General features: G+C 40.9%; 2 protein-coding genes across 2 annotated transcripts; one reads left to right on the forward strand and one right to left on the reverse strand.

The window, feature by feature from the left end:
* The first annotated feature begins 5203 nt into the window (after positions 1-5203).
* MAD2L1 (mitotic arrest deficient 2 like 1) lies at positions 5204-8289 on the forward strand. Its single transcript, XM_074154596.1, has 5 exons — positions 5204-5357; positions 5497-5643; positions 5747-5867; positions 6457-6560; positions 7334-8289. The coding sequence occupies exons 1-5, from the start codon at positions 5282-5284 to the stop codon at positions 7504-7506; spliced, it is 621 nt and encodes a 206-aa protein (XP_074010697.1). The 5' UTR covers positions 5204-5281; the 3' UTR covers positions 7507-8289.
* On the reverse strand, positions 7893-12540 carry RPL7L1 (ribosomal protein L7 like 1). The gene is made up of 7 exons (XM_074154597.1): positions 12496-12540; positions 12231-12339; positions 10750-10913; positions 10431-10568; positions 10057-10166; positions 9609-9821; positions 7893-9358 (listed from the first exon to the last, which is right to left on the reverse strand). Exons 1-6 carry the CDS (start codon positions 12528-12530, stop codon positions 9613-9615), a joined length of 765 nt encoding a protein of 254 aa, XP_074010698.1. The 5' UTR covers positions 12531-12540; the 3' UTR covers positions 7893-9358; positions 9609-9612.
* Between the last annotated feature and the right edge of the window lie 15084 nt (positions 12541-27624).

Genomic DNA, 27624 nt, shown 5'->3' on the forward strand with positions numbered 1-27624 from the left:
GAAACAGGACTCCCCTATTCACTTGAAACCTCTAAAAAAAAAAAGTTTGTCAGTTAAATTTCCTTTAGCGCAACAGCAACCAAAGGTAAACATCAAAACTGGGCATCAAATGAAGTATTTCCTTTATTCTGGAACACTGTTTTAAAAACTAACAAAAGAAATGCATCTAGAACTAAAAGTCTAAACTGAAGTACGCAACAGTAAATGAAACTTGCTGAAATTCAAGACTAAACTGAAAGGACACAGATAACATATGTGCCTGGTGCCATCTCCTGGTAGTTTAGAGGTAAAACCATCACAAATATCTCATTAATTTTTCTCCTACATATCTTTTAGAAAAATGTCAGGTCTTTAGAGAAAGGGGAGGGGAGGAGAAGGGGGAGAAAGAGAACTGAATGGTTTTCTACAGAAGTAGCTTTCAAAACTCTCAAAATCTACTAAAAGTTATTTCACTGTACAAGACAGCCAGTATCTGGATGTAGCTACTTTCAAGATAAATGGTGTTCTTACATTGGCTTAAAAAAGGAAACATCAAATCTCTTTCATTTTCTAGAAGAAATAAGTGATCACCTGAGTAAGTCTAATTTCAAAATACACTCAGTACTACTGATAACATTTAAAATTAAAATTAATTTTAAAAATTTCTACAGTGTTCAAAACCAAAATGAGGAAGTCCCTTTGAGAAGTCTACTCATTATATTAGAAGTTGTAGTGTGGTTTATTAGCCCATACAGACTCATTTCAAATCTATTTTTTTAATTAATACTTAAAATTGAAGACAATCTTTCCCAGTTGCACCACTCTAATTGCTGTTGGTGAAAGAATACAGCATCGCTATTTGTAATAACATCATGGGTTATGTTTTAAAACATAGCATTATCCAACTTGAAAAGAAATGTTATAGTATTTTGACCACTGACAGGAGGTACCTGTACTTGTCCTGTGAAGACTATTGAAAACAAACTTGACCAACAACAAAAAAGAAAACAAAATGAGCTCGGTAATAAAATGCCTGTCAAAAAAGTGCAGTATTTTACGTTAATTTTAGGGTTAATTCCAGATAATAATAAATCACCAAAGGAATCCTGGATGAGAGCTGTGAAGACACAAAGGAAGGCAGTAAAGAAGCTCACACATAGCAAAGTGATTTAAAGATAGCAAAGTGATTTTAAGATTTAGAAGATTTAAAAATAACTCTTACATAAAGGAACAGTGAGGGTACTTGGCTGCGCTGGTGGTCTACCCTGTGTCCAGGAAAAGCTCTTCCTGGGAACTACCCAAATGTCACACCCTTGGATAGCACAGAAACTAAACAGCTGATAAAGAAAATTAACAGTTTCACCAAAAGTCAAGGAAGCTCAGCCAACTGAGAACTGCCTCACCCAGCATGTGATCCACAAATCCCACAAGCTGGGCCGAGGAAAGAAGGGAGCAAAAAGTCTAACCTGCAGAACAAGAGTGAGCTCAACATCTGCCATGAATTTTGAGTGCTGGCAACTATAGGGATGGGCAGCATTCTAAAACGATAACGAGAATCAAAGCAATGCACAGAAAATAAGAGGTAAGAAGGCAAAAGGGCTAGCTATTTCTATGGGCTCATAAGTACAGAATCTCCTCCTAAAGTGTGGGAAGAAATGACTCAAAAGAGCTTGAGATCTCCCAGAAAAGGCAAAGCGCTAAGGCTTTTTGGCTGGGGTAAGACTTCCTTTCTCTGCACAGGAAAAATTGGTTTTACTGAGGCTTAATATGACAATTTGTTAATGTGATATGAGGGCTTTTGTAGCAAACAGAACTTTCACTTTATAGATTATTTTGCTATGCTGGAAAGAGAGACCTGTCCACATCACCCTGAGGGGAAAAAATACTAATAAAAAAAGAAAAAAATTGGGAATGAGCTCTACAAGTGGATTATGTTTTCTAGTCTCCTGAATGACTATGGGAATATGACCTTGGTTGCCTTAAAAAAAGTGAAGACATACCAGTGATTTGAACTGTCCCAGGTTCATTGACAATTGCCATGGGGAAACAATCATTACATGTTGCAGAAAAGCCAAGCTAAATAGGGGACATTTCCTTCCACCGAAAGAGAAGCAAAAAAATTCTGTCATAACGTTGAACTGTAATTGGGAAACAGATAAATGACTAAAGAATCGTAAGAGACCTAAATTAAATACAACTGGGATTTCACATTCCTTATGAAAATTAAGGTTTTAGCATGAGATAATTAAAGCAAGGATAGCCAGCTCGTGGTGTGCCAGAACATATAACTCAGCCTGTCATCTTCGTTCCTGAGAGTCCCTTAGACTTGGTCAGGAAGCAGGCTGTCAGCTACACAAATCATTCACTAACCCACAGCGGTCCCCCTGCTGTTCTCCCTCACAAGAGCCCTGCCGCCTTCCTCCTGTCATGTAGCTGGATGTGCCCTACCCACAAAATATAGGCATCGTCATCACAAGGCACATGCCCGTTCAGTAACATGACAAAAGGACTTATGTACACTTGACTGGGCTATGGTCAAGTGATGACTGCAGATTAGTTACGTGACAGATACGCATATATTCCCTGGGTGCCTCAGTTGTGGGATATTGGATTGACCTGGCAGAAAAGCTGAGTGACACCAGCCTAAATGAAGTGAAGAAAATGAAGACAAGGGCTACAGAGCTTAGGACTTGTAACAGAGAAACAAAGATGAGATAATTGGAGAATGTTAAAAGAAAAGCGGCAAACATACCTCATCAAATAACTAGACCTTCACGCAAGTGAATTATTTGGGGGGAGGAAGGAGAGGAACATCTTGATGACACGCGAAGAAAAAGAGAAGATGAAGAACATTCTAGTAGAAGAAATACATGGTTAAGAAAAAGGAAGACACTAATTCATGGACTTAAAAGACTGAACTTTTCAAAACTAATGAATCAGCCAAGAAAAAATAATGTTTGAAAAGACAAAAGAAAGTATTAGGAGCTTTATACCACAAAAAAAATTTCAGAAGTATTGAAATTATGTAGCTCTTACCATTAGATTACATTACAGCATATATAAGAAATGTAAAGAAAAGTAGTGACACATTGTAAAAGGGAAATGTATTTCCCAAAAGAGAGAAAAAATAAAATTCCAAAATGCAAAGGGATTTGGGTTTTTGTGGGGGGAGGACATCAGAGCAGAAATCAGTGTTAACTGCAATACAGAACTGGGGGTAGAGAAGTGATCTAAAACTCTGTGAAATACCGCGTACCATGTTCACTGAAAGAAGCTTAAGAGTTTTAACAGAGGTCCTGGGGATCACCACCACCTCTCAACACCTTCCAGATGAATCTTGGAAGAAATAAAGAAGATGCAATTAAGTCTGTTGTTGATACGCATATCTGCCTGGTCATATCAACATCAGTTCTTCAAGCCATCTATACTGAAATACAGTAAAAATAATTTGGTAAACCAAGCAGCATTTGGATTTTTTTCTTCCATTTGGTTTTAACTAAAACAGCTGGAGGATAAACATGTAAATCTTAATCAAAAGCTCTACTATTCTTGCCTGGCCTCATGCAACAGGACTTCTAAGCTCTTATATTTATCAGAAAAATCAGCAGCCCTCCAAAAACCTCAGAGAAAGCAAAACGGATGAAAAGCCAAGTGGGAAAAAAAAAAGGAGGTTGAAACTATTTTGGGACAGATGAGTAAGTGCATGATATTACATAAAGTTTGAAGCAAAACAGCTGATATTCACAGCTATCTAGCTTCTAAAAGCTGGGCTTCAGATGAAAAATGCTTCCATTACCATAGGCTCTAAAATACACCACTCTTACTCAGAAAATATTTTATTCAGAAGACTAATGTCTAACACAATCACTAGTGATCAAGACCCAGAATAAAGTTCTCCAGGTTAATAACTAAATTATTCAGACCCTTTCAGAACTTCAGCATATGATTTCACGACTATACTGTTTGTTTTAATCACAGCAAACTGTACTTTATCTTGGAGCAAAAATTGGAACCAGCTTCTTAGCTTTTGAGAAAATGTATTTTATTATGACAGAATAAGTAATCACACCACTGATTCACTCTTCTAGCAGCTGGCCTACTGCACTGTGTAATGACCATAAGCTTTTTATCCTAGGTTTAAAATACTTCTATTTCAATCGTCACTTCATTTTAAAGCTGTTCTGATCAGTTTCTTTCAAGGTCAATATAGCCATAATACAAGAATGTCTTAGATGATAATGTCTATTCATTACAGACACTTCAGAAAAATCATATTCAGGCAAGGATTTCACTTGCAGCTCTTTTCTGCCTAACAAATCTGTTCACTTTGCACTTCCTTGCCTAGTGATTGATTTTATCAGCTGACTAGCTGGCTACCTAGTTACTATCCCACTAGACTATGGCTTCTCCATGATACTATTTAAATATTTCAACACTTAACATTGACTTGCTGTTTCACTCAATCTCTCTTACCTGTTAACCTCTGCCAGTTTCCTCCATTTGATAGTCACTGCTAGTGTCTTTCCTGCTGTCCCTGTAATAAATAATCCCTAAATAATAGGATTTAAGTGCTTTGACCAACGAGCAACTCCCCTTCAGCCAACAGGAGTGGGTATGAACAGAGTGGTGAGCTTGGCGGTTCCCTGCCTGACTCTTAATCCCTTTCTTTTTGTATTACTTGCTACCCTACGGATTTAAGGAGAAAGTGCCTGTTTCATCCTGCTTTCCCAGGTTCTCCCTACATGCACTGCTTACAGAATAGACCGGGTTTATTGTATACAGCTACTACGTGATTGACATACTGAATGACACCAAAAATCACCCATATGAGGTACTCGCTTCATTTCATTCATACCTGGGAAGCGTAATTTCACGGGACGAGTGCGTCTAAACAAACTCTGAAACCGAACTTTTAACAGCATTTCCACGGGGAGGACTCACTCCACCCAGAGCCTGCGCTCCCCTCAGCCCTGCCACCACAGGTAACGGCCGGGCCCCACGCAACGCCACCGACAGTTGGCGGGACGCTTAAGGCGGAAGGGCCTTTTCTTTCCAACAGGGAGCAGCCCAACCTGGACCCGACAAGCCTTTCCACCAACGGCAGCCCTCACGCCCGGGCCGAGCCCTCCCCTTCCCTCACCTCAGCCGCTAACGGCCACTCGCCGCGCCCCGCGCATGCGCGCGCAGGCGAGCGCGGCCTCACGAGCGCGCCTGCGCGGCGGGCGGGCGGGCTGAGGGGGCTGGGAAGGGGCGGGGCTGGATTTGAACCGGGCGGCGGGGAAGCGGTGGCCGCGTAGCCCCCATGGCCAAGCAGCTCGGTCGGGACCAGCAGGGTATTACCCTGCGGGGCAGTGCTGAGATCGTCGCCGAGTTTTTCTGTAAGGAGCTGTGGCGGTAGGGGAGCCTTAGGGGGAGGGAGAACGGACTTGTAGGCCTGCATGCGGGGCGGCATGGCCGCCGGCTGGGCGGCCCGGCTGCCTCCCGCCCCCACCTACCCACCCCTTCTTCTCGCTTCAGCCTACGGGATCAACAGCATCCTCTACCAGCGGGGCATCTACCCCCCCGAGACCTTCACCCGTGTTCAGAAGTATGGGCTTACCCTCCTCGTCACCACCGACCCCGAGCTGAAGAACTACCTCAACAACGTGGTGGAACAAATGAAAGGTGGCGGGGCGCGGGGGGGACCCTACAAACGGCTGGTGGGAGGCTGCTGTGCCCTCCCGGTTCCGGTCTTTCTCGTGCGAATAACTGCTGTGGCTTCTTTCAGAGTGGCTGTACAAGTGCATCGTGCAGCGCCTGGTGGTGGTCATCTCCAGTATCGAGAACAACGAGGTTCTGGAGCGGTGGCAGTTTGATATAGAGTGCGACAAAACTGTGAAGGATGAGAGGTGAGTGACAGTGTTCCTCTGCGTCTGCTCTTCCCTGTACCTGGTAGCTGTGCAGGTACAAGCTAAACGCTGTGTGCATCAGCGCTGCTCTGGTTCCTCAGAGCAGATGAGAGAGCCTTTTCTCAGTATGAGCATCAAACCTTACCAAACCTACTACCTTATGGTTGAAGCATACATGATCTTCAGGTGTGGGGGCTTTTTGTTTTTCTTGGTTTGTTTTGTTTTTTAAAGCATCAGGACAGAACTTGATTAATTTAATCTTTGATGAAGTATATAAAATCCTGTATTGGGTATACGCCCTAAAGAACTACTGCTTTCCTCTTGTTATGCCAAAATGTTCTCATTCTTTCCAGATTGCAAGGAATGTTACATTTATTCTCAAATACTGTGAAGCTTCACAAACATCAATAAACAGAAACCAACTATCACTTAACTTTTCTAAGCTTGTCTAGCTAGGGCTTGAAGGAGTGTCACTGCTATAAAAAAATCATATAGCAAATAGACCAACAAAGCTTAATGGAGAGAACTGTATTTAAAGAAAACTCAGTATAGTGGAAGCTTTCTTAACAGAGTTTTCTTATTTCTGCAGTGCACCACGAGAAAAATCTCAGAAAGCTATTCAGGATGAAATTCGATCTGTTATCAGACAAATAACTGCCACAGTAACTTTCCTGCCACTGCTGGAAACTGCCTGTGAGTATTCCCAACTTCACTAAAGAAATCAAACATTGCTTTTGGAAAATCTCAACAACTTTTTCACTTTAGAAAATATTTTCTGCTAACTTTCTGGGGCTTTCTAATTATTACATCACATACTATCACATTTCTGAGACAGCATTTTGTTAGACTGAGATCATGTCTCTTGCAATTGTATACAGTATGGAAAACAGTATGTTAGATCAAATACACTTTTAAGAATTATTCTATAGTGTTTCTTGCACAACAAACAGTAAAAATAATTGTAAATGTAAATGCTGTGCACCATCTCTCATTAAAGAACTTGGAGCAATTTCATTTAAAGGGACTAGTAGTACTTCCTCCCCAAAATACTTAAAAGCTTTTTTTGTCGAAAGGACAGAATTCAGGGTGGCTTAACTAGCTTTGTGAAATGAGTATGTGTACTCTGAGGAATGTCAGTTTTCATAAATAATAAACTCTAGCCGTGGACAGGCTTATATAAATAACCACTGAGTTCCTATTTAGTGTTACATAGTGCTCAGCTCCACAGCATTTTAACGTATTTTTAAAAAAATAATTCACATCACACTTGAGAGAACTAAAATGGCTACATGTTAATATAACCAGGACTTGTTTTCAGGTTTTCTAACTACTATTTCTTTTCATGCAACTAGTATCAGTGTAATTTCTGAGAGCCTTGGTACGTGTCTCAATTTCTAAAAGATGCGCTTTAACATGGCAACTTCTTAGGCGTGTATTACCATTAACTTGTTCTCACGTGCTTACAGGTGCCTTTGACTTGCTGATATACACAGATAAAGACTTGGCAGTGCCAGAGAAGTGGGAAGAATCAGGACCGCAATTCATAGCCAATTCGGAAGAGGTTCGTCTTCGTTCCTTCACTACTACAATCCACAAAGTGAACAGTATGGTGGCTTACAAAAAGGATTCCTTTCCGTAAGATGGGGTGTGTGTGTATATAGTTTCTGTTCATAGTGCAGCTAAGTCATGAACACATCATTACTGTTGCTCTTGCTGAAGTATGATACAGAAAAACCGCAACATATTTCTCTGTGATAATGTGATATAATACTAAACTAGGCTGGCGTTTTTTTTTGAAAGAGGTATAAATAAAATATTCATAATGATAGTTCAGCTCATACCTAACTATGAGCTAAACTAACGGTATGCTAAACCACTGCATTCACTAGAAAAACTGCTGAAATCTAGGATTAATTGCTAGAATTGTATTCAGATCCTGTAATTTAGTATTTTAAGATTATAAACTGCCTTCTATTGGCAGGCCTAAATCTCTGCCACAAAAACAACCCCAAACCACTCACTCATGACAGGCCAGTTCTTCATGTTAAAAGCATCGGTTATTACCAGAAACAATCCTAAAATGAATCAACAGAACAATTCTGAAGCTACTTGTACCTCTTTACAATGAAAGCAGCTTTTTATCAGGAAAATCTTAAAATATATGAAGCCTTGTATATTAGCAACTGCTGGACTCTAGTTCTGGGGATGGTGGTGTTCCAAGTTGGTGTGTGTCTCTAGTGTCCGTCAAGCATTTTTTTATCTTTGTATTCTTGTTTTACAGAATAAAGCTTGAAACTGTATAGCATTCTGTAATTCAGACTCTGTAACACTTCATATTTTAAATGTTTTCATGTAACTGTTTTTAGTAACTGTCATAGAACCAATGGCAGAATACCACAAAGCCATCCTACTTAACCCATCCAATATTGTTACTCTGTTTCTTCTGAGTCTCAAAACAAGTACTGTGGATTTGATATGAAATCCATTAATGGATTAATAGTTTGCCCCCACTTATGTCTTCAAATGCCAGTATAAATAGGTCACAGTGACCTCATGATTAAGCACACTGTTGCCTTCCATATTTGTTAAATAGCACAGGATTCCTTCTGCATTCTTCACTAGTTTTTTTACTAGAAGAAATTAGGGATTTGAAAACTGTGTTAGAACTTTAAAGCTCTTCCATGTTTTTATCTATTATTTCCTTCATCAAATTCATTTCAGCTAGAATATTTAACTTCTCCCACTTTTCTAGAGTGATATACAACTCTTCCTGTTAAAACAGTATAATTTCAAAAGTTTATTTAAAAAACATTGACTATATGTACTCCACCTGTCCATTACAAAGTTTCTGAAATAGTTCTCTCTGAGAGAACAATCGAGCAGAGGTGAAGAGGCACCCTTTTGTAAATCAGTAGCATAAAATCACGATTTTTTAAAATAAATACAATCTAGGTACATCAAAAAATATTATCCACTACTGGAGCTTGCACGGCAGTTACAGAGGAATACCTAGTGTCGTCTTCTGCCCGTCAGCAACATTCTTAAACAGGTGACTGCACTACCCCTTTACACCTAGAGGGAGGTGCACTTCAAGGAGTGCAACTTCAAGCACTTCCCCTGGGGAGGACTGGATCAATGCAGTGAGTCAACTGTAACAGGAATTTCAATCGGGAACTGACAGCCACTGCTTTATACCAAACGTGAAATCAGGAGGTGACTGGTACAGCACCAGCAGCAACAGGTATAAAAAACCAGCTTGTTTTAGAGAGATGCAGAAGCCAGATTTCTCCAGAAAGTTGCTTCTTTCTTGTACCACATACAATTATTCATCTTCTTCAAGGAGGACCAGCCCAAAGTCCCTTTCCATCATCTGTATATTTTTTTCTTGTTTTATAGAGGCAACAACAGTCAAGAGACATAGTATATCATTGCATAGAGATAATGTCCATGAAAACTACATGTGAAAAGGAACAGGTTATAAATCCTGGACCCTGTAGAACAAGAAAAAAAAAAAAAAGAAACAGTAGTCACATTAATGCAATCTCCCAGAAGTCAAGTCCTTATGGAGGCATCCAATAGGATTTGCTGATACCTAACATGACCCACACTCTTGATTAGTTTCCCCTACCTTAAAGGTCCCTTCTGTAGCATGAAGAATGAAAAACAAAAGAACACCCCTCATCTCCACTAGCACCACAGGAATTCTTAGGAAACCATTACAAGTTAACAGGCATTCCTCACCTGACTAGTTGAGCTGTCGTATAAGCTGGTTGATTGTGTCGCCTCTCCAGCCAGGCTTACCCATTTCCTTGAGGAAACCCACTTTGTTACGTGAAGCATGGCGAGCCACTGACAGACGGAATGGCCATAGAAAGTTTGTGACTTTCTTGAAATATTTCCCAGCTGAGTAGATTTCATGAATAAGGTCTTCCAGGCAAATAATACCACAGTTCCCTGCAGAAAAAAAATAAAAATTAAAAAACCCCAACAAAACAACAGAAAGCCACCCCCTAAACAACATACACATGAGATACCCAACCGTATTATCTCTTCTTATGCTACTCCAGAATTGCTAGTCCTCCATATCAAGTCTTGCAAGATTTTTCTCCCTTCCCTCCCTCTTAGGTGAAATTGCAAACTCTCAACATCCGCCTCTTTCCTTGATTCATTTTCTTATCCTCTTCCTCACCTAAATGTTCCTCTATCAGCATATTGTCTGTCAGAGGTATCCTCTTCTTCTTGATCTTGGCTTGGCCCCGTTTCAGGATGAGCTCTCGTACAGATTTCAGGTTAGGGTGTCTGTACAAAAACAAAAATCAGATTCTGTAACAGAGAGATATATGATGCAGCGCCAAGTCCCATCCTATTTCTTTGCATAAAGGTGGGAAAATAAACAAGTTGCATTTAGAACAATGAGGACAATAACAAGTTTTACATACAAAGCTGACGAAGTTTTGACCATTACTGGAAAAGCCAGCTATGAATTTGTGATACCTGATGGAGAATCAAAGAGCTATGATATTTACATACAAACTACTATCAAGTCACAGGACTGGTACTTACCCCCACGCCACATAAGGTTCCACTATTCGCAGCATCTTCAGCAATAACGGAGTCAGTTTAACAAATGTTCCAGTGAAATTTCTTTTCAGCCGCAGCAACTCAATCACTCTTTTTACCCTCCTACTCACTCCCTTAATACTGAATCAGAAAAAAAAAAACAAAACACTATTAGTTACCACATTTCTCTAACAGAGCACCAGAAGACCTCAGATTACCTGCAAGGAGACATGTCCGGGTCTATCACCCTTCCTCTGCTTAGAAACAATACAACAGCTACAAATGGTAGCAATAAAGGTAAGGAGTAACCAAAGTTTCTTACTCTACAATCCGCACAACAAAGGCTAGTTTGTGCTCCTGAGGTGCAGCCGTCTGTCCAGGTCTCTGCTCCATGCGCCTCAGCCGGACATTGTCTCGGTGTTTGCGCCATGAATCTCGAACAAAAGCCTCAAGGCGTTTAAACTGGATTTGTTTCCCCTTCTGGTGCTAAAGACAAAAGGGTAAGAAATCATCAGCCTTCCCAACAGAGCCTCTCAAAGGCCAAGTGAAATTCAGAACTTGATGAGCTATGCTCTTTCAGTTTTGAAGGCAGTAAGAAGAAAATAAATGTCATGATCTAAGCCCAAAGGAGACAGAACTAAGGGACAACATATGACTCCACAAGCACCTAGCTATAATTTGTGAACAGTGAACAAAGATTTTCCCCAGAAAAATAAATAAATTAGCAAAAACAGAGCAAGACCCAGGATACTTCTAGGCACAGAAGAAATGAAATGGAAGCCTTTGTGGCCACAGAGAGATCTTCACACCTGCATACGCAGCTCAGCCAGAAACAACATATGTGTCTGGGTAAAACAGCTGCTACAGCAATACTCTACCATGACATAAAATCACCATCCAACAGAAAATAACTGGGTTGAGAGTCCTCTTCTATAAAAGCACACATGTGCAAAAGGGAAAAAAAAAAAGAAGTCAAGCACTGAAATTAACTATTACTAATCTAAAGACAGAACAGCCAGCTCACTTGAAAAAAAAAACCAACGTATTTTCAAAATCATGGGAAAATGTAAAGCTTTTTTTACATTAAAGAGACATTTAAATGCCTATCCTTGGCTCAGGAACAAGTACATCTACCTAAATCATAGTGCTTTCTCTCACAAAACAGGAGCTGAATGTGCATAGCAGTTACCCAACAATATTTTAAATAAACTACTGAATAAATTATTAGGCCATTTTAAAATTAAAGTATCTAACATTATGTCTCTTCTGTCCTATTTCACCTTGCCAATCACCCATAATATTGGTCTGAATTTTCAAAGCAGGTAGACCTGATCAAAACCTCATCACTAGGGTCATTTTTCTAATGAGAATCTTAAAAGGTGGCTATTTAACATTATTGCTTATGCTTCTACTTCGCCTTGGAAATACAACAAAGCATTCACGTATTTAGGAACGTAAATACAGTATTTAACAAAAATGGCAGGAGTTTTGTACATAATTCCACCAACCCCACAGATTCACTGGGAAAGCCTTAAGCCACTACCAGGACAGGCGCCTGCTGCATTAGCCGAGATGCAGCAGAATAGGTCTCAAATCCTGAGACAGAAAGGTTTGCTGTGCGGCGCCGCTCTGCAAACCCCACTCCCCGCGCAGGGAGTCTCTGCAGATCCACCCTGGCTCCCCCCCCTCGCAGCCAGCCGCCACCGCCGGACAACGCCAACCCCTCTGCCCCGTCAGCTCCCCCCTGTACCCCCGGGCCGGTGGCCGCTGCCCCGGGCCCCCATCCCCGCGGCCAGCGCCTACCTTCCGCTTGTTGAGGAGGGCCTGCTTGGCCTGGGTGGCCTTGATGGCCTGGTAGGCCTTCCTCTTCTTCAGCAAGTTCTCCGGCACCAGCGGGATCCGCCGCCTCGGCCTGCGGGGCGAGAGAAGCCGGTCACATCCAACAACAGCACCGCACCCCGACCCCCCCACTCTCCCCAGGACGCCCCCGCCGCCACCCCGAGCACGACGACCACACAGGCGCCGCGGATGGCGGCAGATGCCCGACCCGCCGCTCCGCCACACTCACTCCTGCTCCGCCATCTTGCCGGGGCTGTCGCGCATGCGCCGGGGCGGGACGCTGTCATGGCCGCCGCGCGAGGGGTCATCAGCTTTTACCCTCGTTCGCCAATGACTCTGAAGCGCACGAAAGGGAAGGACAACTCTTTGTTGCCCAGGCCATGCCGTCTCTGTAGAAACAGAGGCCGCTGCGCAGCGAGCTGTCCGGGTGGCCGGGCCGCAGGTTTTACCTCAGGCTCGGCCCCACCTTAGTGCTGTGGGAGAGTGGGGCAGGATCCACGTTTGGCAGCGCTGTGAGGCTTCAGCCCCCTTCTGCTCTGCTGCTGCACCCTACTTACCAGGTGTGAAGGCCAGCGTTAGCCCTGCTGTGAGTGCCAAGGAATGGAAATAATGGGCTTGCAGGGCTGTGACCCCCGGATCAAACTGCTGCCCCAGCAGTTTGTGCGGCCATGACCAGAACTCTCGGCCTGCAACATGTCCCAGTTCTCCTTGTGCAAGAGGGACGTCTCACCACGCCAGAGGCCTGCAGCAGAGAAAAAAGCCTTTCAAGAAAGAGCTTGTCTTTCAGCCGCTCGCCCCTGAGCGTCACCAGGAGGAACAGGCCATTTTCCCTCCCTGGTGGCTTCCAAGCGCAGTGGTCCTGCCCCCAAAAGAGCCTGAAGGCCTGAGGAGACCCTGTGGTCATGTGCCACACAGGACGCCTGAAGTGTAGGTGGGCAGCTGGTCACAGCCACTTTTGAGGAGAGGATCTTAAGACGTGGCCAGGGTCCTGTGGAGTGGGAAAAGAGGAGCTCACCTCTGGGACAGCACACAGCACACCGTGTCCTGCTGTGCTGGAGAGCAGGGTGGTACGGAGCAAGGGACTAAGGATGGGGAATTGCCCTGCAGAACTGTAAACCTTGGAGAGAAGGGGAAATGGACGCAAGTGGTTCGGACAGCACTCTCACCCGTAGATGGTGCCATAGCCTCACGCTAAGGGGAGTTGCATCTGATGAGATTGTATTCACATTCTGCGCCTCCTCTTCATCATGTAGGGTAGAAGAGAGATGTGTGCCTGTACACTGGACTTGTGACTTTCATTGCGTCTCTGATCAATTTGATTTACACCAACCATAGTTTCCTCTTCAACTTAACATTTGAGAGCTTGAGCCTGTCGCTAGAAAGCTCAGTGATGTCAGGGCTTCACTGCTCACCTCAACAAAGCTGCAAACCTTTACAACACTGTAAATTAGGCCATTTTATTTTGACACGTAATACTTGAATATCTGTATTTAAAACTGGTCCCACATTCCAGTTCCTGCTCAGGCGTATGCAAAGAACACACCCCTTGGTGGGCAAACCCAGCTTCCTATGAACTATTCTCTGGTGCAGTCTGTTGGATTATGAGACAGAAAGCAACAAGCTTATGAAATAAATCATATGAAACTTTCACTGAAGAAACTAGAAGAAAATTCATAACCACATAAATTTTACTCTGACATTAGGGTAAGCTGTTCCGTATAAAAATAGCCAAAATCTCTGGTCACTCGTGACAGAAAATGTGGGCCATTTAAATCTACAAACGAGTGTGCTTTGTTTAATAGAAGAGAAATGCAAACGCGATCTCAGCTATTTCATTATTAATGGTAAGGAAACAATAAGTAAATACTTCAAGTGCTGTTGCTATGAAATGTCAAACAGCATAGCAGCATACCTAGGCTGACTTGTTAAACTTTAACTAATACTTATATTGCATTAATAAGCTACTATTCAAATGCCCCTGTTTGCAGGGTTACTCAAGAAAAATATTCTCACTTTCCTAGACAGTAAGCTGTTATAAACTGACCTTCAGCATTCTGAACTCCTGTTTTCTTCTTTTTTCTTGATAAGGCCTTACATTTTTTGAGATTTCCATGAACTGTTAGAGATAAATGCAATGACTACGTGCTTACGATGGTCACCATCCGTCAGTGATGGATTAAATGATTTCTCCTAGTTTATATGTCACAAACCAGCTACTGCTTCCCATCATTATTTTTGATGAAGCTCCATTGTAAGTACATTTTCTCCATTCTTCTCCAGCATATCTCAGATAAGGCTCAGAACCCACCCAAGGAAATTATTTTTGAGAACAAGGTTTCATATAATTCAAAAAAGCCTGTCTGTTTGGGGAGGGTGAGAGGGGAAGGCAGAGATCACCTGTAAGGACGAAAATTGAATGTGTTGTATCAGAAATATCATTCATAAAGCAAGCCAGGAAACATGTATCTTTTCATCACCAGAATAGAATATAACCCTTTTTTCCCCTGTATTGCATGGAGGCTTTTTGCACTTTCATTTAAAAAAAAAAAAACAAAACAACTAATCGGAATATATTTTTTAGCAAAGCATGTTACCTTTTGATACTAGCTGCAGCAGGTCTTCTACACTGTTTTGAGGGGATGGTGTCTGAAAGGTTGAATAGAGAGATCAAAATCCAAACCTGCAGATATCTTTCCAGAACAGGCAGGGGTTTTTTTCTTCACCCTGGGAGAGAAGAGTTTTAAAAAAAGGTGTCTCTCAAAAAACTAGGTCCTGCTTTGTCTGAGCTGCTTGCCTTTATAAATAAAACCTGGAATATTTTACAGATGACAAAGTGACTCTGCTGTAATCACACTGGTCCATATTGGAGTGCTGCTGCAGCACACTCACAAATCACTGCCATAGTTTCTGCCTACCTTGTCTTGAAACTCTCCATAGTGCATCTACAGTACCATTAGGTCCTGCAGAGCTAGCCAAAAGCAGGTCCCTTCATTATGCTTGGGACTTTGTTAGAACATTAGAGCAAATGAAAGCCAACGAAGACAGATCTGCTCCCTTTTGTTCTCCTGCAAGCCTTCCATGATTCATGTTCTCTAGCGTTGTGTCTTGCCAGCTTTCATTTTATTGTGATACTTTAGACTGGTATTTTGTGTCATGTATTTTAATGTTTATTTTTATTACCTTATTCAGGGATACAATGCAAAGACATTAGAAAATACAAAAATAGCAAACTCATGCTGGTGGGTGTGAATCTCACAAAAGGAAATGCTGTTGCTTTGTTTCATTGTATGGGTGTTGTGCTCTTCGACTAAGTGACCACAGCTCTTGTTTGGATTAAACATTTAAGGCTATTTTCTCACTGCAGTTGGAATAAATAGTGTGGACTTTAGCCACAGCTTAAATTTCACTTTCATTATACCAAAGGCCTAGCTTTCTGAAAGTACCTGAATGTCCCTCTCTTTCCATCAGCTGAGACATTTGCTATTTGGTGTGCAGACCATTGGGTTTGGATGCATTGGTTTTGACAGTGAGCACACAGATGTGGAAGGAATAAGTTTTATGCAAAGTTCTAGTCAGCTGCATTGCCAGGCTGTTTCTACAGTAATGCAGTGATGGCAATCATGGACTCTACATTTCTGAAGTTTTTAATCCTAGACAACAGCTTATGTCCCCAAAAGAATTTTTAATGACGTGCCTACATGGACAGAAATTTCCAATCCTTGTTTAGATACTGCCAGTTTAGATACTGCCAGTTATCCTTCTTGTGTTACAGCTTTTCTTAATATTTCTATAATGAGGGGATAGTTGGTAGTAATATGATACATTGCCATAGTTCCATAACTGTATTAAGCCATATACCTCTATAAATATAAAGCAAAACAGTGTGTCTGTGAAGCTGTCACAGTATTCAGACTGGTATTTGATCTGCAGTTTCAAAGTGCCACATACGCAGCTTGAAAAAGTAACAAAAATGCATCGCTAGTTGAGCACACAAAGGTATAGAAAAATATATAGAATGCGTATATGTGAACTTGTGTAAACAAATGTAAACAAAATGTAAATATAGTTAAGAGCATATCAAAAACTGACTCACTTTTGCATGCAAACTTCTAGGGCTCCTGTGATGCAATCTATTGCGCAAAGTAAGAGGAGGGATGATGCTGACCTGACTGCAGAATCAGCGCCTGCATTTTTGAGAGGACAGCTGGGTGAGGAAACAGAGGGTGGATAACAACACAGGGACAACGATTCCAAAAGCAAGGTCAGGATTTGAGATGGGATGTTAGAAGCATCTTGTCCATGAACTTCTTGCCTTATTTTATCGCCTCAGTGTAAGAGATAAGTATAAAACCCCATTAAATTAATTTCAAATCCCACAAAATCTCAATTGACACTGTGTGCAGTCTCAAAAGAGCAAAAAGCCACGCTTGAAGTCTGTCACTCTCGCCAGTGAACCATGCCCCAATCTGAAATCTGTCTGTAATGAATTTCCTATAAAAAGAGCCAGAGAATTAAATTCTGTTTATTTTGCCAAACCATTATCTAATCTTGGGAACATTTTAATGGATGAGATCCCTTCTGATCTTAAATTATGCCCATTTTCATATCTTTTAAGGAAAAAGTTTATATGAATTGGAAAGAGGCCCAAGAACTACTCTATACACACACTCAAACCAATGTTTAACAGAGAAAAATGTTGGGTGGTCCAAGACTTTCTTATATGAAGATAACAGTCATATGGAGATAGATTAACATTTAATAAAAACATTTTTGTGAAAAGCTGTAGATAGATGCATATTTTTATTCTTTTAAAAATAAGGTTCCTTAACGTAGGCATTTTTGTCAGTAATCCTGCAAATCAGTGTCATGCTGCCAAAGGGGTAATTTGGATATAATGCAGAGATGTGGATGAGACTAAGGTAGGTGTGTACCCTCAGCTAGTGGCCACCTAATATGTCAAATTGGAAGGGCTAAAGACCTGAAGTTTTTGGCTTTGTGTCTTCCTGGAATAAATGAGTGAGGAAAACCAATTCAGTTAAAAAGAGTTTAACATTTTAGATTTCTGCTCCTGTCTTTTCACTGAAGGGATTTGCTTTATTCAGACTTTAAGAGTAACCCCTCAAAACTCTACTTTGTGACCTTAAAATTAGTTGAAAAACTACAACTGACTCCATCATCTGCATACTGAGCTGCAGATAACCATATAAAACAATGCTAGCGATTGAGTCCAGCCCAGCCACAGGGTACACACCTCCTAGATACAGCCCCCATGGAATGGGATTTACTATATCTGCATCCACGATGAGTCCAGCCTGCTGGGTGTAACCAAGGTACAGTCACAAGAATTTTCAGGGTTTGACCCTAGATATGGCCTCCTAATACATGAGCACAAATTGGATACAAAAAGGGGCTATAGATTTATAATTAGTTAAAAAAAGCCACCATCACCAAAACTTCTCAGAATACCTTAGCATTATTCTTACAATTTCACTGAATTCAAAGGAAATAGGATCAGCCAGAACGCAGTATCATTTAAAACATTAAATATTGTGCAATCTTATAAATAGATTCAAGTAAGTATGTAAATAAAATAACTTTCCATTGACTATGTCAGGGTGATGATAACACACCCATTGTGACGAGATCACATTGCTTGCCTCCCTCATTGTGCTATAACAATGACCCCAAGCACCTGTTTCTGTGAGAAATCCCCCTGGTTTCCATGGCCCCACAGACAACTCCAAACCTTTCCCGCTCTGCGATATTTGCCGTGCTGGGCCAGAACTGACTCTCTGTGGGAGATAGGCGCGCTGCATTTCTCAAGAGGCTTGCATTCCTACTTGGTAGGACTGAACATGAAATTATTGCTCAATGCTCTAGATGATTTTATGGCTTCATTGTCATCTTCAAGCTGCCTTCTTTGTGAGAAGCAAAGACTTGGCACCTATAAAATACTTTTTAATGTGGAGAATTTCCCATGTACACAAGACTAAGTCCTCTAGCACTGCCCCGGTGGAGAGACCGGCCAAGTTTCTTTAGTAAATGCTAGTGCCATTACTCTTTTTCTTTCTTTAGTACAATTCATTTACAAGTATCAATGGGAAATATTCTAACTGAAAGCTCAATTTTGCAATAACTATTGTGAATACTTCACTAGGAAAAAAGCAGACTACTAATAAACCCCTCACATGATTCCCAATTATTGTCCTTGGAAATTATATCTGGAGTTTTAAATGCTTTTATGTTATGAATATTAAATTACAGATTTACATCTGTTAAAATGTTCTGACATTTTCTAAAAGAGTGGTGGTATCTATTTACAAGTTTCCAAACTGGAACACTTGTAAGAAATAAAATGTAAATTAATTGCATTTTGCTTCTAAAGTACTTGTAAAGGCTTGATTAATGAACCTGGAATAGAAAAATTAATATTTTTCAATTACAGTAAACAGCAATAAAAATAATTACTTTTTCTGTCTTTTCTACAAGACAGAGCGTACAGTGTCTACAATTTGAGTGTACTACAAATTTAATTGTATCTTTAAAGAAAAGTGGAGATAAAAATAGACATCATTATGTATGGTCTCCACAGGTCTCTATGACCTCTCTCCTTCCTCCACAGGGATGAAAAGCTACAGTTTATTTGGGAAAAAAACCCAACCGAATTCCATCTGAGATGAAAGACAGTGAGAAAAAAATAGGTGTCTTTCCCACACTCAGTAATTGGGAATCCTACCTCCTACTAGATTACTTTTTAATTGAACCTTTGAGATAAAAATGCAACTAATTATGCCATTTAGGTTGTGGAAGCATATTAATAAGTACACCACAGCATGAACTATTCATAAAAATACTACAGACTAGGGAGCCGTAAAAAGAGATGGAATGGAATAACCTAATTAGGAAGTTTATAATTTTAACATAGACAACTTAATAGGAAATGTATTGTATACCCAGATAGCTTTCTGTCCTAAATGCCAATCATTCTGATACAATGGTGGTAGGTGGTAAATAATTAGTTTTATCTTTGACAAAAAGAAATAATTGTTTTTCATTTATGGCTCTGGTTACTGTTGCCAAATTACATAAAATCCTTTAACAAGTACAGTTTTGGAGACTAGGGAAGTGAGCTGTTGTTTCAAGCAGAAATAGCAATCAAAAGAGAATTAAAACATCATAAGTGAGAAGTCATCTGCAGTAATTTATGTGAAATCACAGCAGAATAGTTTTACTGGTTTGTAGATTGCACTGCTGAGCTTTAAACAAAGCTGTTGTTTCGAGTGCTGTAACAGTGCATGGCAATAGGGCTATAAAGATCCTCTCACTTTTTTCCCCTGTTAATTTATGCAGGGAAGGCTTTGGCTGGAACATTTTATTTTGCCTAAAATTATTTGTGACAACTGCCTAGTTAAGATAAAGAGACAGAGCATTTGTATTTGACCAGGAAATATCAGGCAGGGAAGCACAGAGCCTGAAGAATGTAAGTCGTCGCCCATAGCTTTATCCCAAGATAGGGGCTGTTCCCCAGCTACTCCGAGCTGCCTACGCGTGACAGGAGCAAGGGAAGGAAGGAGGTGCTTGCAGGGTTCCCCTCATGGCACAGCAGAAGACCTTATAAGGCTGAGTGCTGAGGCAATAAGATGGCAGACAAAAATCAGTAAATAAAAATGCAGCAATGATTCACAAATTTATGTATGAAATGATCGCTTCTAGACTAATTACTAAACTTGGGAGTAGGATTTTGGAGTTACTGTAGGTAAATAAAAATAACAGCTCAATGCTTAGGATAACAAACAGAATAGTGATTGAGAATTATTAGAAAAGGGATAAAGAACAAAGCAGAGATCATCATTACATACTATAACCCTTTACACCCACATTTTGAATGCTACAGCTTTGGTCAATCCTCTTCTGTCTGTCCATCCCATACCTCCACCTACTTGCCCCCAGATAGACTTGGAAAAAGTTCAAAGAAACAAGATCAAAGGTACGGAATAGTTTCCATCTGTGGAGCAGTTAAATGGACTAGACCCTTGGGCTGGAAGAAAGGTGTCTGAGGGAAGATAAAACAGTCTGTAAAATCATAAATGGTGTGATAGCTGCTCCCTTTTTCTTCCAGCACAAGAGGTAGGGAACCTCAGATGAAGGTAGGAGGCAGGTTCACAACAAATAATGGGGTTTTCCAGTATGTCTGCTTGTGGTTAAGACACAGGCCTCTTAGCAACTGGATCCTGGGAAAGGTCAGATGAACGAAAAATTAGGAGAGGAACTTGACCGTATCATAGAGTCGTGAGTCTTAGAAGAGCATTGACTTGGCACATCTGCCAGCCATTTATATATATCGAAGACGCAAGTTTACATGCCATTTTCTGTGAAGATTCCCTGCAAAAGACTGGTGATCTGTTCACAATATTGAGCTGGTCCTGCAGATAGAGCATTAAATAATTGGATTCTCAACGACTCATATTTCCTCCTTTGGTCATCTTGGCAAAATACCTTTCCAGTGGGCACCTATCATATGAATGCAAAACTTCATTTTAAAATACCACCTAACATGCAACACATTTTAAGTGTTTTACCCAACCTACAGCATTCATAACCTAAGTTTTGTAGCACTTCTGACTGTCTTCACACCTACCTTTTCTTTGTGTGTTTAGGCTATATCATGAAATTTATCCAGTTCAATTCCTGAGCAGGTTAACTTTTGCAGTATTCTTTCTTTCTCTACAGTCAGCGAGACTCCCAGTTATTCTTCCATTTCTGATAATACGCATGCACTCCCTGTTTTCCTACAAAGGGTGCAGATGTTTCTTTCACAACATTCAGTCCATTTTTGTCCTAAACCTTTCACATACTGATCCCAATACATATAAGCCAATGAAGAAGGTTGCTGAAAATTAACAAATTAAAGCCGTGGGGATGAACCAGAGGTAAGAAAAATACCAATTCTATGCCAAAACCCTATCCTCCAACAATGTACAAGACTATAGCAAAAAACGGAAAACCAAACTGAACAAAATCAGTGTTGTCACAGAGGGGGCAAACGATGCTGCTTTCTCCTCCAGTATTTAAATTTGGGTGGGAATGAGGAAAGACAGACAGTTGTAGGTCCACGTGTTGTTTGTCCAAAAAATGTCAAATTATCTTTTAACTGTACTGCTACCTGACTTTTCCCTGCTATATTGATTTGGGATATTAAAAGGATATCAGTATTTGTATGTACACCTCAGGTTTGGTTGTGCTTTATATCAGGTCTCAAGCTCCACTGAAAATCCCATTGCATAAGCCACACCATCTTGTCTGTCTAATCTCTCAGCAAAACCAGTAACACCTGTAAATAAACCTGAGGCAGTTCTGTTCCAGGCTTTCTGCCTACTCTCTCTTCGCATGGCAGAGGAAGTCACAGTGACTGCTCCTGCTTCCTAAGACACTGCATTTTTATTTTGTTCTTGCAGCAGACTGGGATTCTGTGCTGACCTCCACATTTTTTGCAACAATGCTTGCATATGCAACTGAAACATTTTTCATGGCATGCAAAGCATACGTTAGGTTAGCTATCTGCTGCAGAAGCATGCACGCTCGGCATTGGTAGCCCCCTGTCTCTATAAGCTGGTTTTGCCAAGCCGAGGAGTGACACCTTGCAACCATGCATCCCCGTCCTCCTCCTCCCCTGCCCAGTGGCCTTTCTACTAGCTCAGCTTTAAACTTTCCGTTTCAACTGAGATCTATCCCATTTCATATTCCCCCTTGCTATCATAGCAAAACATTTGAAAAGGAAGACAGAAACTGGTTTCTTTGCTTGCGTATAGAAGAAGAGCTAATTTAATCTGACTGCACATCCTTCTCCTCTGTTCACCCTCACTGCATCCCATTTTCCTGCCTTTGAAGTGCATCCTTTTCAGGTCTTCAAACAGCCTTGGATAAATAAATCCATTCTTGCAATGTTCTATTATCACTAGTGTCTGAAAGCTAAAAAGATGAGAAAATTTGCTGAAGACCTGAGAACAGATGGAATTAGTGAGAAGAGGATTAAGGTGCTGGTTTAGCTCCAGGTACCACTGTCTGGACCACAGCTGTGGAGAGCACTTGCAGCAAGCAATGCCCAATTGCTTGGTTCCAGCATCTTGGAGCATCATCTTTCCAGTTGTAACATTGATCAATCAGCTGCCAGAGACTGCGAGGGTACTCACTCATCTTGAAAGAAAACAGCTTTCACATCACTCAGCATAGTGTTATGGGAATATAAGATGAGGGGCATGCCTCAACAGGAATAAAACACAAAAATTCAAAGCAGCTCTGCTGCTTCTCTGCGCTGTGCTCGGCAAGACTTACTTCTTCCCTGACAGTTTTCCACAACCCCCAGCAGGATCAAGGCCTTTCTATAGCAAATGCTATATTCTCACATCTAGGAGAGTTTCTGACTCAAGAGACTATACTGAGGAAGAGCTAATAAAGAAAAACTTGGTACTGTTTTTAAACCAGTCAGCAGGGTAACAAGTGTGTCTTGCTAGTTTCAATTTTCTCCACACCAATACTAATGATACTGTATTTTTTTTTATATGTTATATAGACAACAGAAAAGATTTATCATCTTTTTTTCCTATTTTTTAATAATCAGAATAAGCTCCTTCCTGCCAGTTCACAAGCTCAGCAGTGAAAGAAATCATTCGGATGCAGGTGTGCTTCAAACAAATGTTTGTTCTCAAAGCAGAATCTTCCTTCTCAGCGTCTGACACACTACAGTTATATGAGAGAAATGCACACACAGACACACACACAAACACACTGTTTAAAAAACCAGTTTTGTCAAGTCACTGCCTAATGTAAGAGTTAGTGCTATGAGAGGAGGCAAAGCTAATTAGCCGGGTAGATTTTATCAAGGAAGAGAAGGCTTTTAAATTTGTGGGAGAGGGAAGAATCTGACCTACTTTATGCATATACTGGTGCTTTCATTTTAGGTGTTTTCAGTCTTCCTAAAGGCAGTGGCCAAATTCCATATATAACCAACGGAGAAAGACTTTGTGTATTTTCATACTGCTTAATTTAATGCTTCAACTTAAGTTTCAGTATCTCCCTCTCAAACCAAAATAATTTCTCACAGTCTTTTAGACAGTCATCAGGAAATGGAAAAAAATACCTTCAGACTCACCCAATTCCAAAATCTTAAAATCTTTATTCAGAAACACTTTAAAATCTAATGTGAAGGAAGAATGGGGAATGGTGTCTTCTTGATCTCTCATTCTCTTCAAATCCAGACTGGCTACCTTTTTAGAAGATAAGCTTGAATGAATAACACGTTATCTGCAGGATTCAGCATAGAGATAACGAGGCAAAGCGTAATGAATTATCAAAACGTGCTGCTCCAGTGTGATCTTTCTTCTTGTGTCAGAAGGAACGTGGGTCAGTGAAGAGGTGCCCGTGCTGAGCCTGGGGCTGCCTGGAGGAGCTCCCCAGCTCAGGGGACATGCTGTAGCTGTGCTCAACTCCTACTAGGGCAGGAGTCCCCTCCCTTCCTTCCCTTTGCACCCTGGTTTCTACGTGAAAAAAGGTGCACATACAGGTGAGGAAAGAGCCACGAAACATTCTTGTCACATCCTAGTGAGGCCAAAGGACCACAGACTACATTGCAGCATATACCTGTATAGCCCAGGTATATGCTATAGCACCCATATTTCATTTTTATCTAGATAAGGATTTAACTTGGAGAGCTCACTTCTTCAGAGATACTTCAAAACCTGGAAGGCACTACTGGAATGCAACCCTGTTACCTGTTTGTATATATATATACAAATGATTTTAATAGACACCTGGATTTAGTGGTGTTTTATTATTATTGCAGATCACCTACCAGATGGTTTAAATAAAAATACATCAAGTGATGAATAGCTCGTGAATTCTTCATGTCACTTTAAAAGTTTGCTTTTCAGAATTTGCATCGTGCAAGTGGTACCTTGTCTATGCTTTTTGTTGCTGATTCTCTTTAATTTACAAACCACCAAATCTACAAGCTGTTTTCAGAATAATCACATCTACCTGTGGAGTGTGAATACTCCTGCCAGAACACATGGACATTTCCTGTGCTTTATCTTTGTACAAACAGAAATTCACTGGAAAATTAATGTAAGGTTTTCCATATGGCACCAAAAGGGAAATTTGGGGGTTTTGGTGGAACAAGTTAAATTTTTTTTTTCTTCATTCAGCTCTAATTAAAATTAATATCACTGGCTCATACTAACACCACTAGCAGTAAGAAAATTTGTAGTTCAAACTTCCAGCTTGCTAAGCTAGATGCTGCTGCACATATGCTATGCGTGATCACTATCTGTTCCTGATAAAAGCCCATCTGGGCTATAACAACTATGCCACAAAGACAGTGATGCTTTAGCCTCACTTCTTGTTGTTACTAACTTGTTTCTCAATTTCACTCTACTTTTAAGTAAGAGATATTGGCTCTTTAACATCTATTTTCCCCTTAGGCATAGTCTCTTCTCACAGTCATCACAGCTCCTCTAGTAACCACCACTCAGGTCATTTTGCCTTTATAACCTGGATTTGCACCACTGTCAGCAGTGCCCCCCTTCCACTGCACCGTGCTGGCAAGCCGGCAGGCCTGCAGTACAATGGTATTTTACAAACAGAAATTTAAAGTTTGTTCTGACTGAACAAAGCCGAACTACTAAAAAGCATCCAGCAGAGGCGTGAGCTGCCATCAGACCTGGACCTAGCTGTGGCACGGGCAGCGGGAGGGAAGCAGCCAGGATGAGCCAGGAGCTAGGGGACAGTGCTGGAGGTATGCCTGCAGGCGTAACGATACAAGATCACTCAACATACTGTGTCCATTTGAAGTCAAAACATACTTCTGGCTGAGCATGGGACGGATAGCTCAGCTCAGCAAAGACTTCTAGAAGAACAGCCCATATCCAGCCTTGGTTTGAGGAATAGCAAAGGGAAGACCTGTGTCTGTGTTGTGGTGCAGGTTTGGTGTGCTGCCTGGCACTTGAGCCTGCACATGCAGGGCCACACAAGTGCCGATCTCCAAAGTGGAGACAAGACACTAGGCCACAGGGACCATCGGGCTGAGCCAGCACAACTCGTAGCTGAACTGTGTCTTCTGGGCAGTGACTGAGTGAGCAGCTAGGGAGGGGACATGGCTCCTGGCAGTGGGAGCCAGCAGCCCTGGGCCACCAGCTTACACAAGAAGAAACGCTGCTGTCACTCTTCACTATTTTAACTGGAGTGTTCCTTCCTTGCTGCATTGCTTGCAAATGAAGACACCCAGATATTCTTGCAAAATTCAATCCAAATACACAAAACGTGGTTTCTTGACTTGTGCTTTTCTTATCAGCTCCTTCAAATCAAATGTAATTCATCAGCCCTTTCTTACAGCCCTCTTTTAGTGACAAAAGTCCTATTATACAAAAGCAGCATGACTGAGAACCATGCATCTTTACCAGTCTTCTCCAAATATATCATATTCTTACTACATCAGTGGCATTAATAACCAGTCATACCATGCAGTCCTTTGGGAAAGTGCACTACCTGCCAGTAAGAAAATTTTCTTCACATTACTCCCTAAGTGGTCGTTAAGCATCTTTCACAAGAAGCATTCTTCCTGTTCTTTTTTTAAACTTGATTTTGAATAGAAGTATCTTTTTTGTTGTTTGCTTGCTTGATAGGTTCTAAAGCTATTGCTGATAAGGTGTGAAATATTCGCTTCCATCACTTCCAAATTATTTTAAAATCTAGGCCTTAAGTTACCTGTCCCCTGAGCTTAATTCATTCAATAAGTTTTAGATGCTTATTTTGTTTCTATAATTTATCTCACTTCTCTCATAAATCTCTTTCCTTGCTTTAGTATACCCTTTGGAAGACACATGTCCAGAATATATTAAGAATAATAATTATCATTGGTGCAAGTATAGCAGTTTAAAGGCATTAAATTAAATAAGTGCAAATGCTTTGCATTTTGAAATACAAAGCACATGCCAATGCCAATTCACTTCCTGGAGAAGATAGTGCATAGGTAAGAAACCAAGGGGAGTGTTGCTTCGGTGGCTGTCCATTTTATGCCTGCAGCTTTCTGTAGATGTCAGGCAGAAATTAAACACACCGTCTGTAGTGGAAGGCTTATACATGACAAAAATGAGAGTATTAGTCTATAGTAAGCCAGCCTATTTTTGTACCTAAAAAATATCAGTGAATGCCTGTTAGCAGAGTAAGCTCATCCATGCGTTAAGTCATAAGGATGTTTAACAGTGACACGCGTCACTTAGTAGGCAAGAGTCGGTGCACTGTTCTCTGACCAAGATGAGGAAGATTGTTCCCGAGTATTTTACAGCTTATGCAAGACTTCTAACCAAAATGTTTGGCTGGACACCATCTGGTTTAAACCTTCTTTGAACGTGTCCCCAGGTGTTGTAAGAAAGTGGTCGCTTCTACCTTTTCAGTCTCTTCAGCTGAGCAGGGAGACGGCCATGGCCTCTTTCCCCCAGGGCGCTGGCACCTCTCTCAGAAGCACTTCCTCTCAGACCCTTGGGTTCAAGCTTTCCCCTCTCTCCAAGTCTGATGTGATAGAATTACAAAATTACTCATTCAGAAAGGTCTGGTGGTTGTTGGGCTCTTCATATTTTTGTATTGTTTTTATGCTGGTTGTGTCTGGGCACTTTATAGAGATTCCCTATTTCATTCTCCAGACAGAGCCACTGAATCAGAAATTCCATCGACCCCCTGAGAGCTGCCCTTCTTTTCACAAATGCACTTCAAGCTGAAAACGGCGATTTGGCCACATATTCTGACAGCTTGTATTTTGTTACTTTCTGTCCTCAAGTGCTGTATCTTTATTATACCGACTGTAAAAAGGGATAAAAAATAGAACTATGCTAAAGCTTAGTTTATATAACACTAATTTAATAGGGAGCTATTAAAGGACATCTAAAATAGAAACATACCCTTTAGCCCAAAATTTAATTTCATCTGATCTTGTGCTCTTTCCAACATAACAGGAGGCCCATGGTAATGCTGTAAAAATAAACTCCTTAAGTTACACTTACTTATTAGTAGTATTTTCATTATGACTGACAAAAAAAAGTGAAGTTTAAGCTTAAATCTTTAAAGCAAAAAACATTCCCCCAGATATTACTGCAGTTAAACTTGCCTTGAAAATTATTCACCCTTGAAAAGCTGTTAGTTATCAGGATAGTCATAATTCTTTGTGATTTTTGTCATTTTGTTTGTTTTAATACATGCTACTTCTCAGAAATTTAGTCTCTTGACTTTACTGAAATCTGAGTTAGGCGGTTTCTTGGGAGAGAATTTACAATGCAATAGGTGCTCTAGTTTGTGTTAAATTAAGTGTAAA

The sequence above is a fragment of the Numenius arquata genome, chromosome 10 (assembly GCF_964106895.1).
Source record: "Numenius arquata chromosome 10, bNumArq3.hap1.1, whole genome shotgun sequence".
Classification (NCBI taxonomy): Eukaryota; Metazoa; Chordata; class Aves; order Charadriiformes; family Scolopacidae; genus Numenius; species Numenius arquata.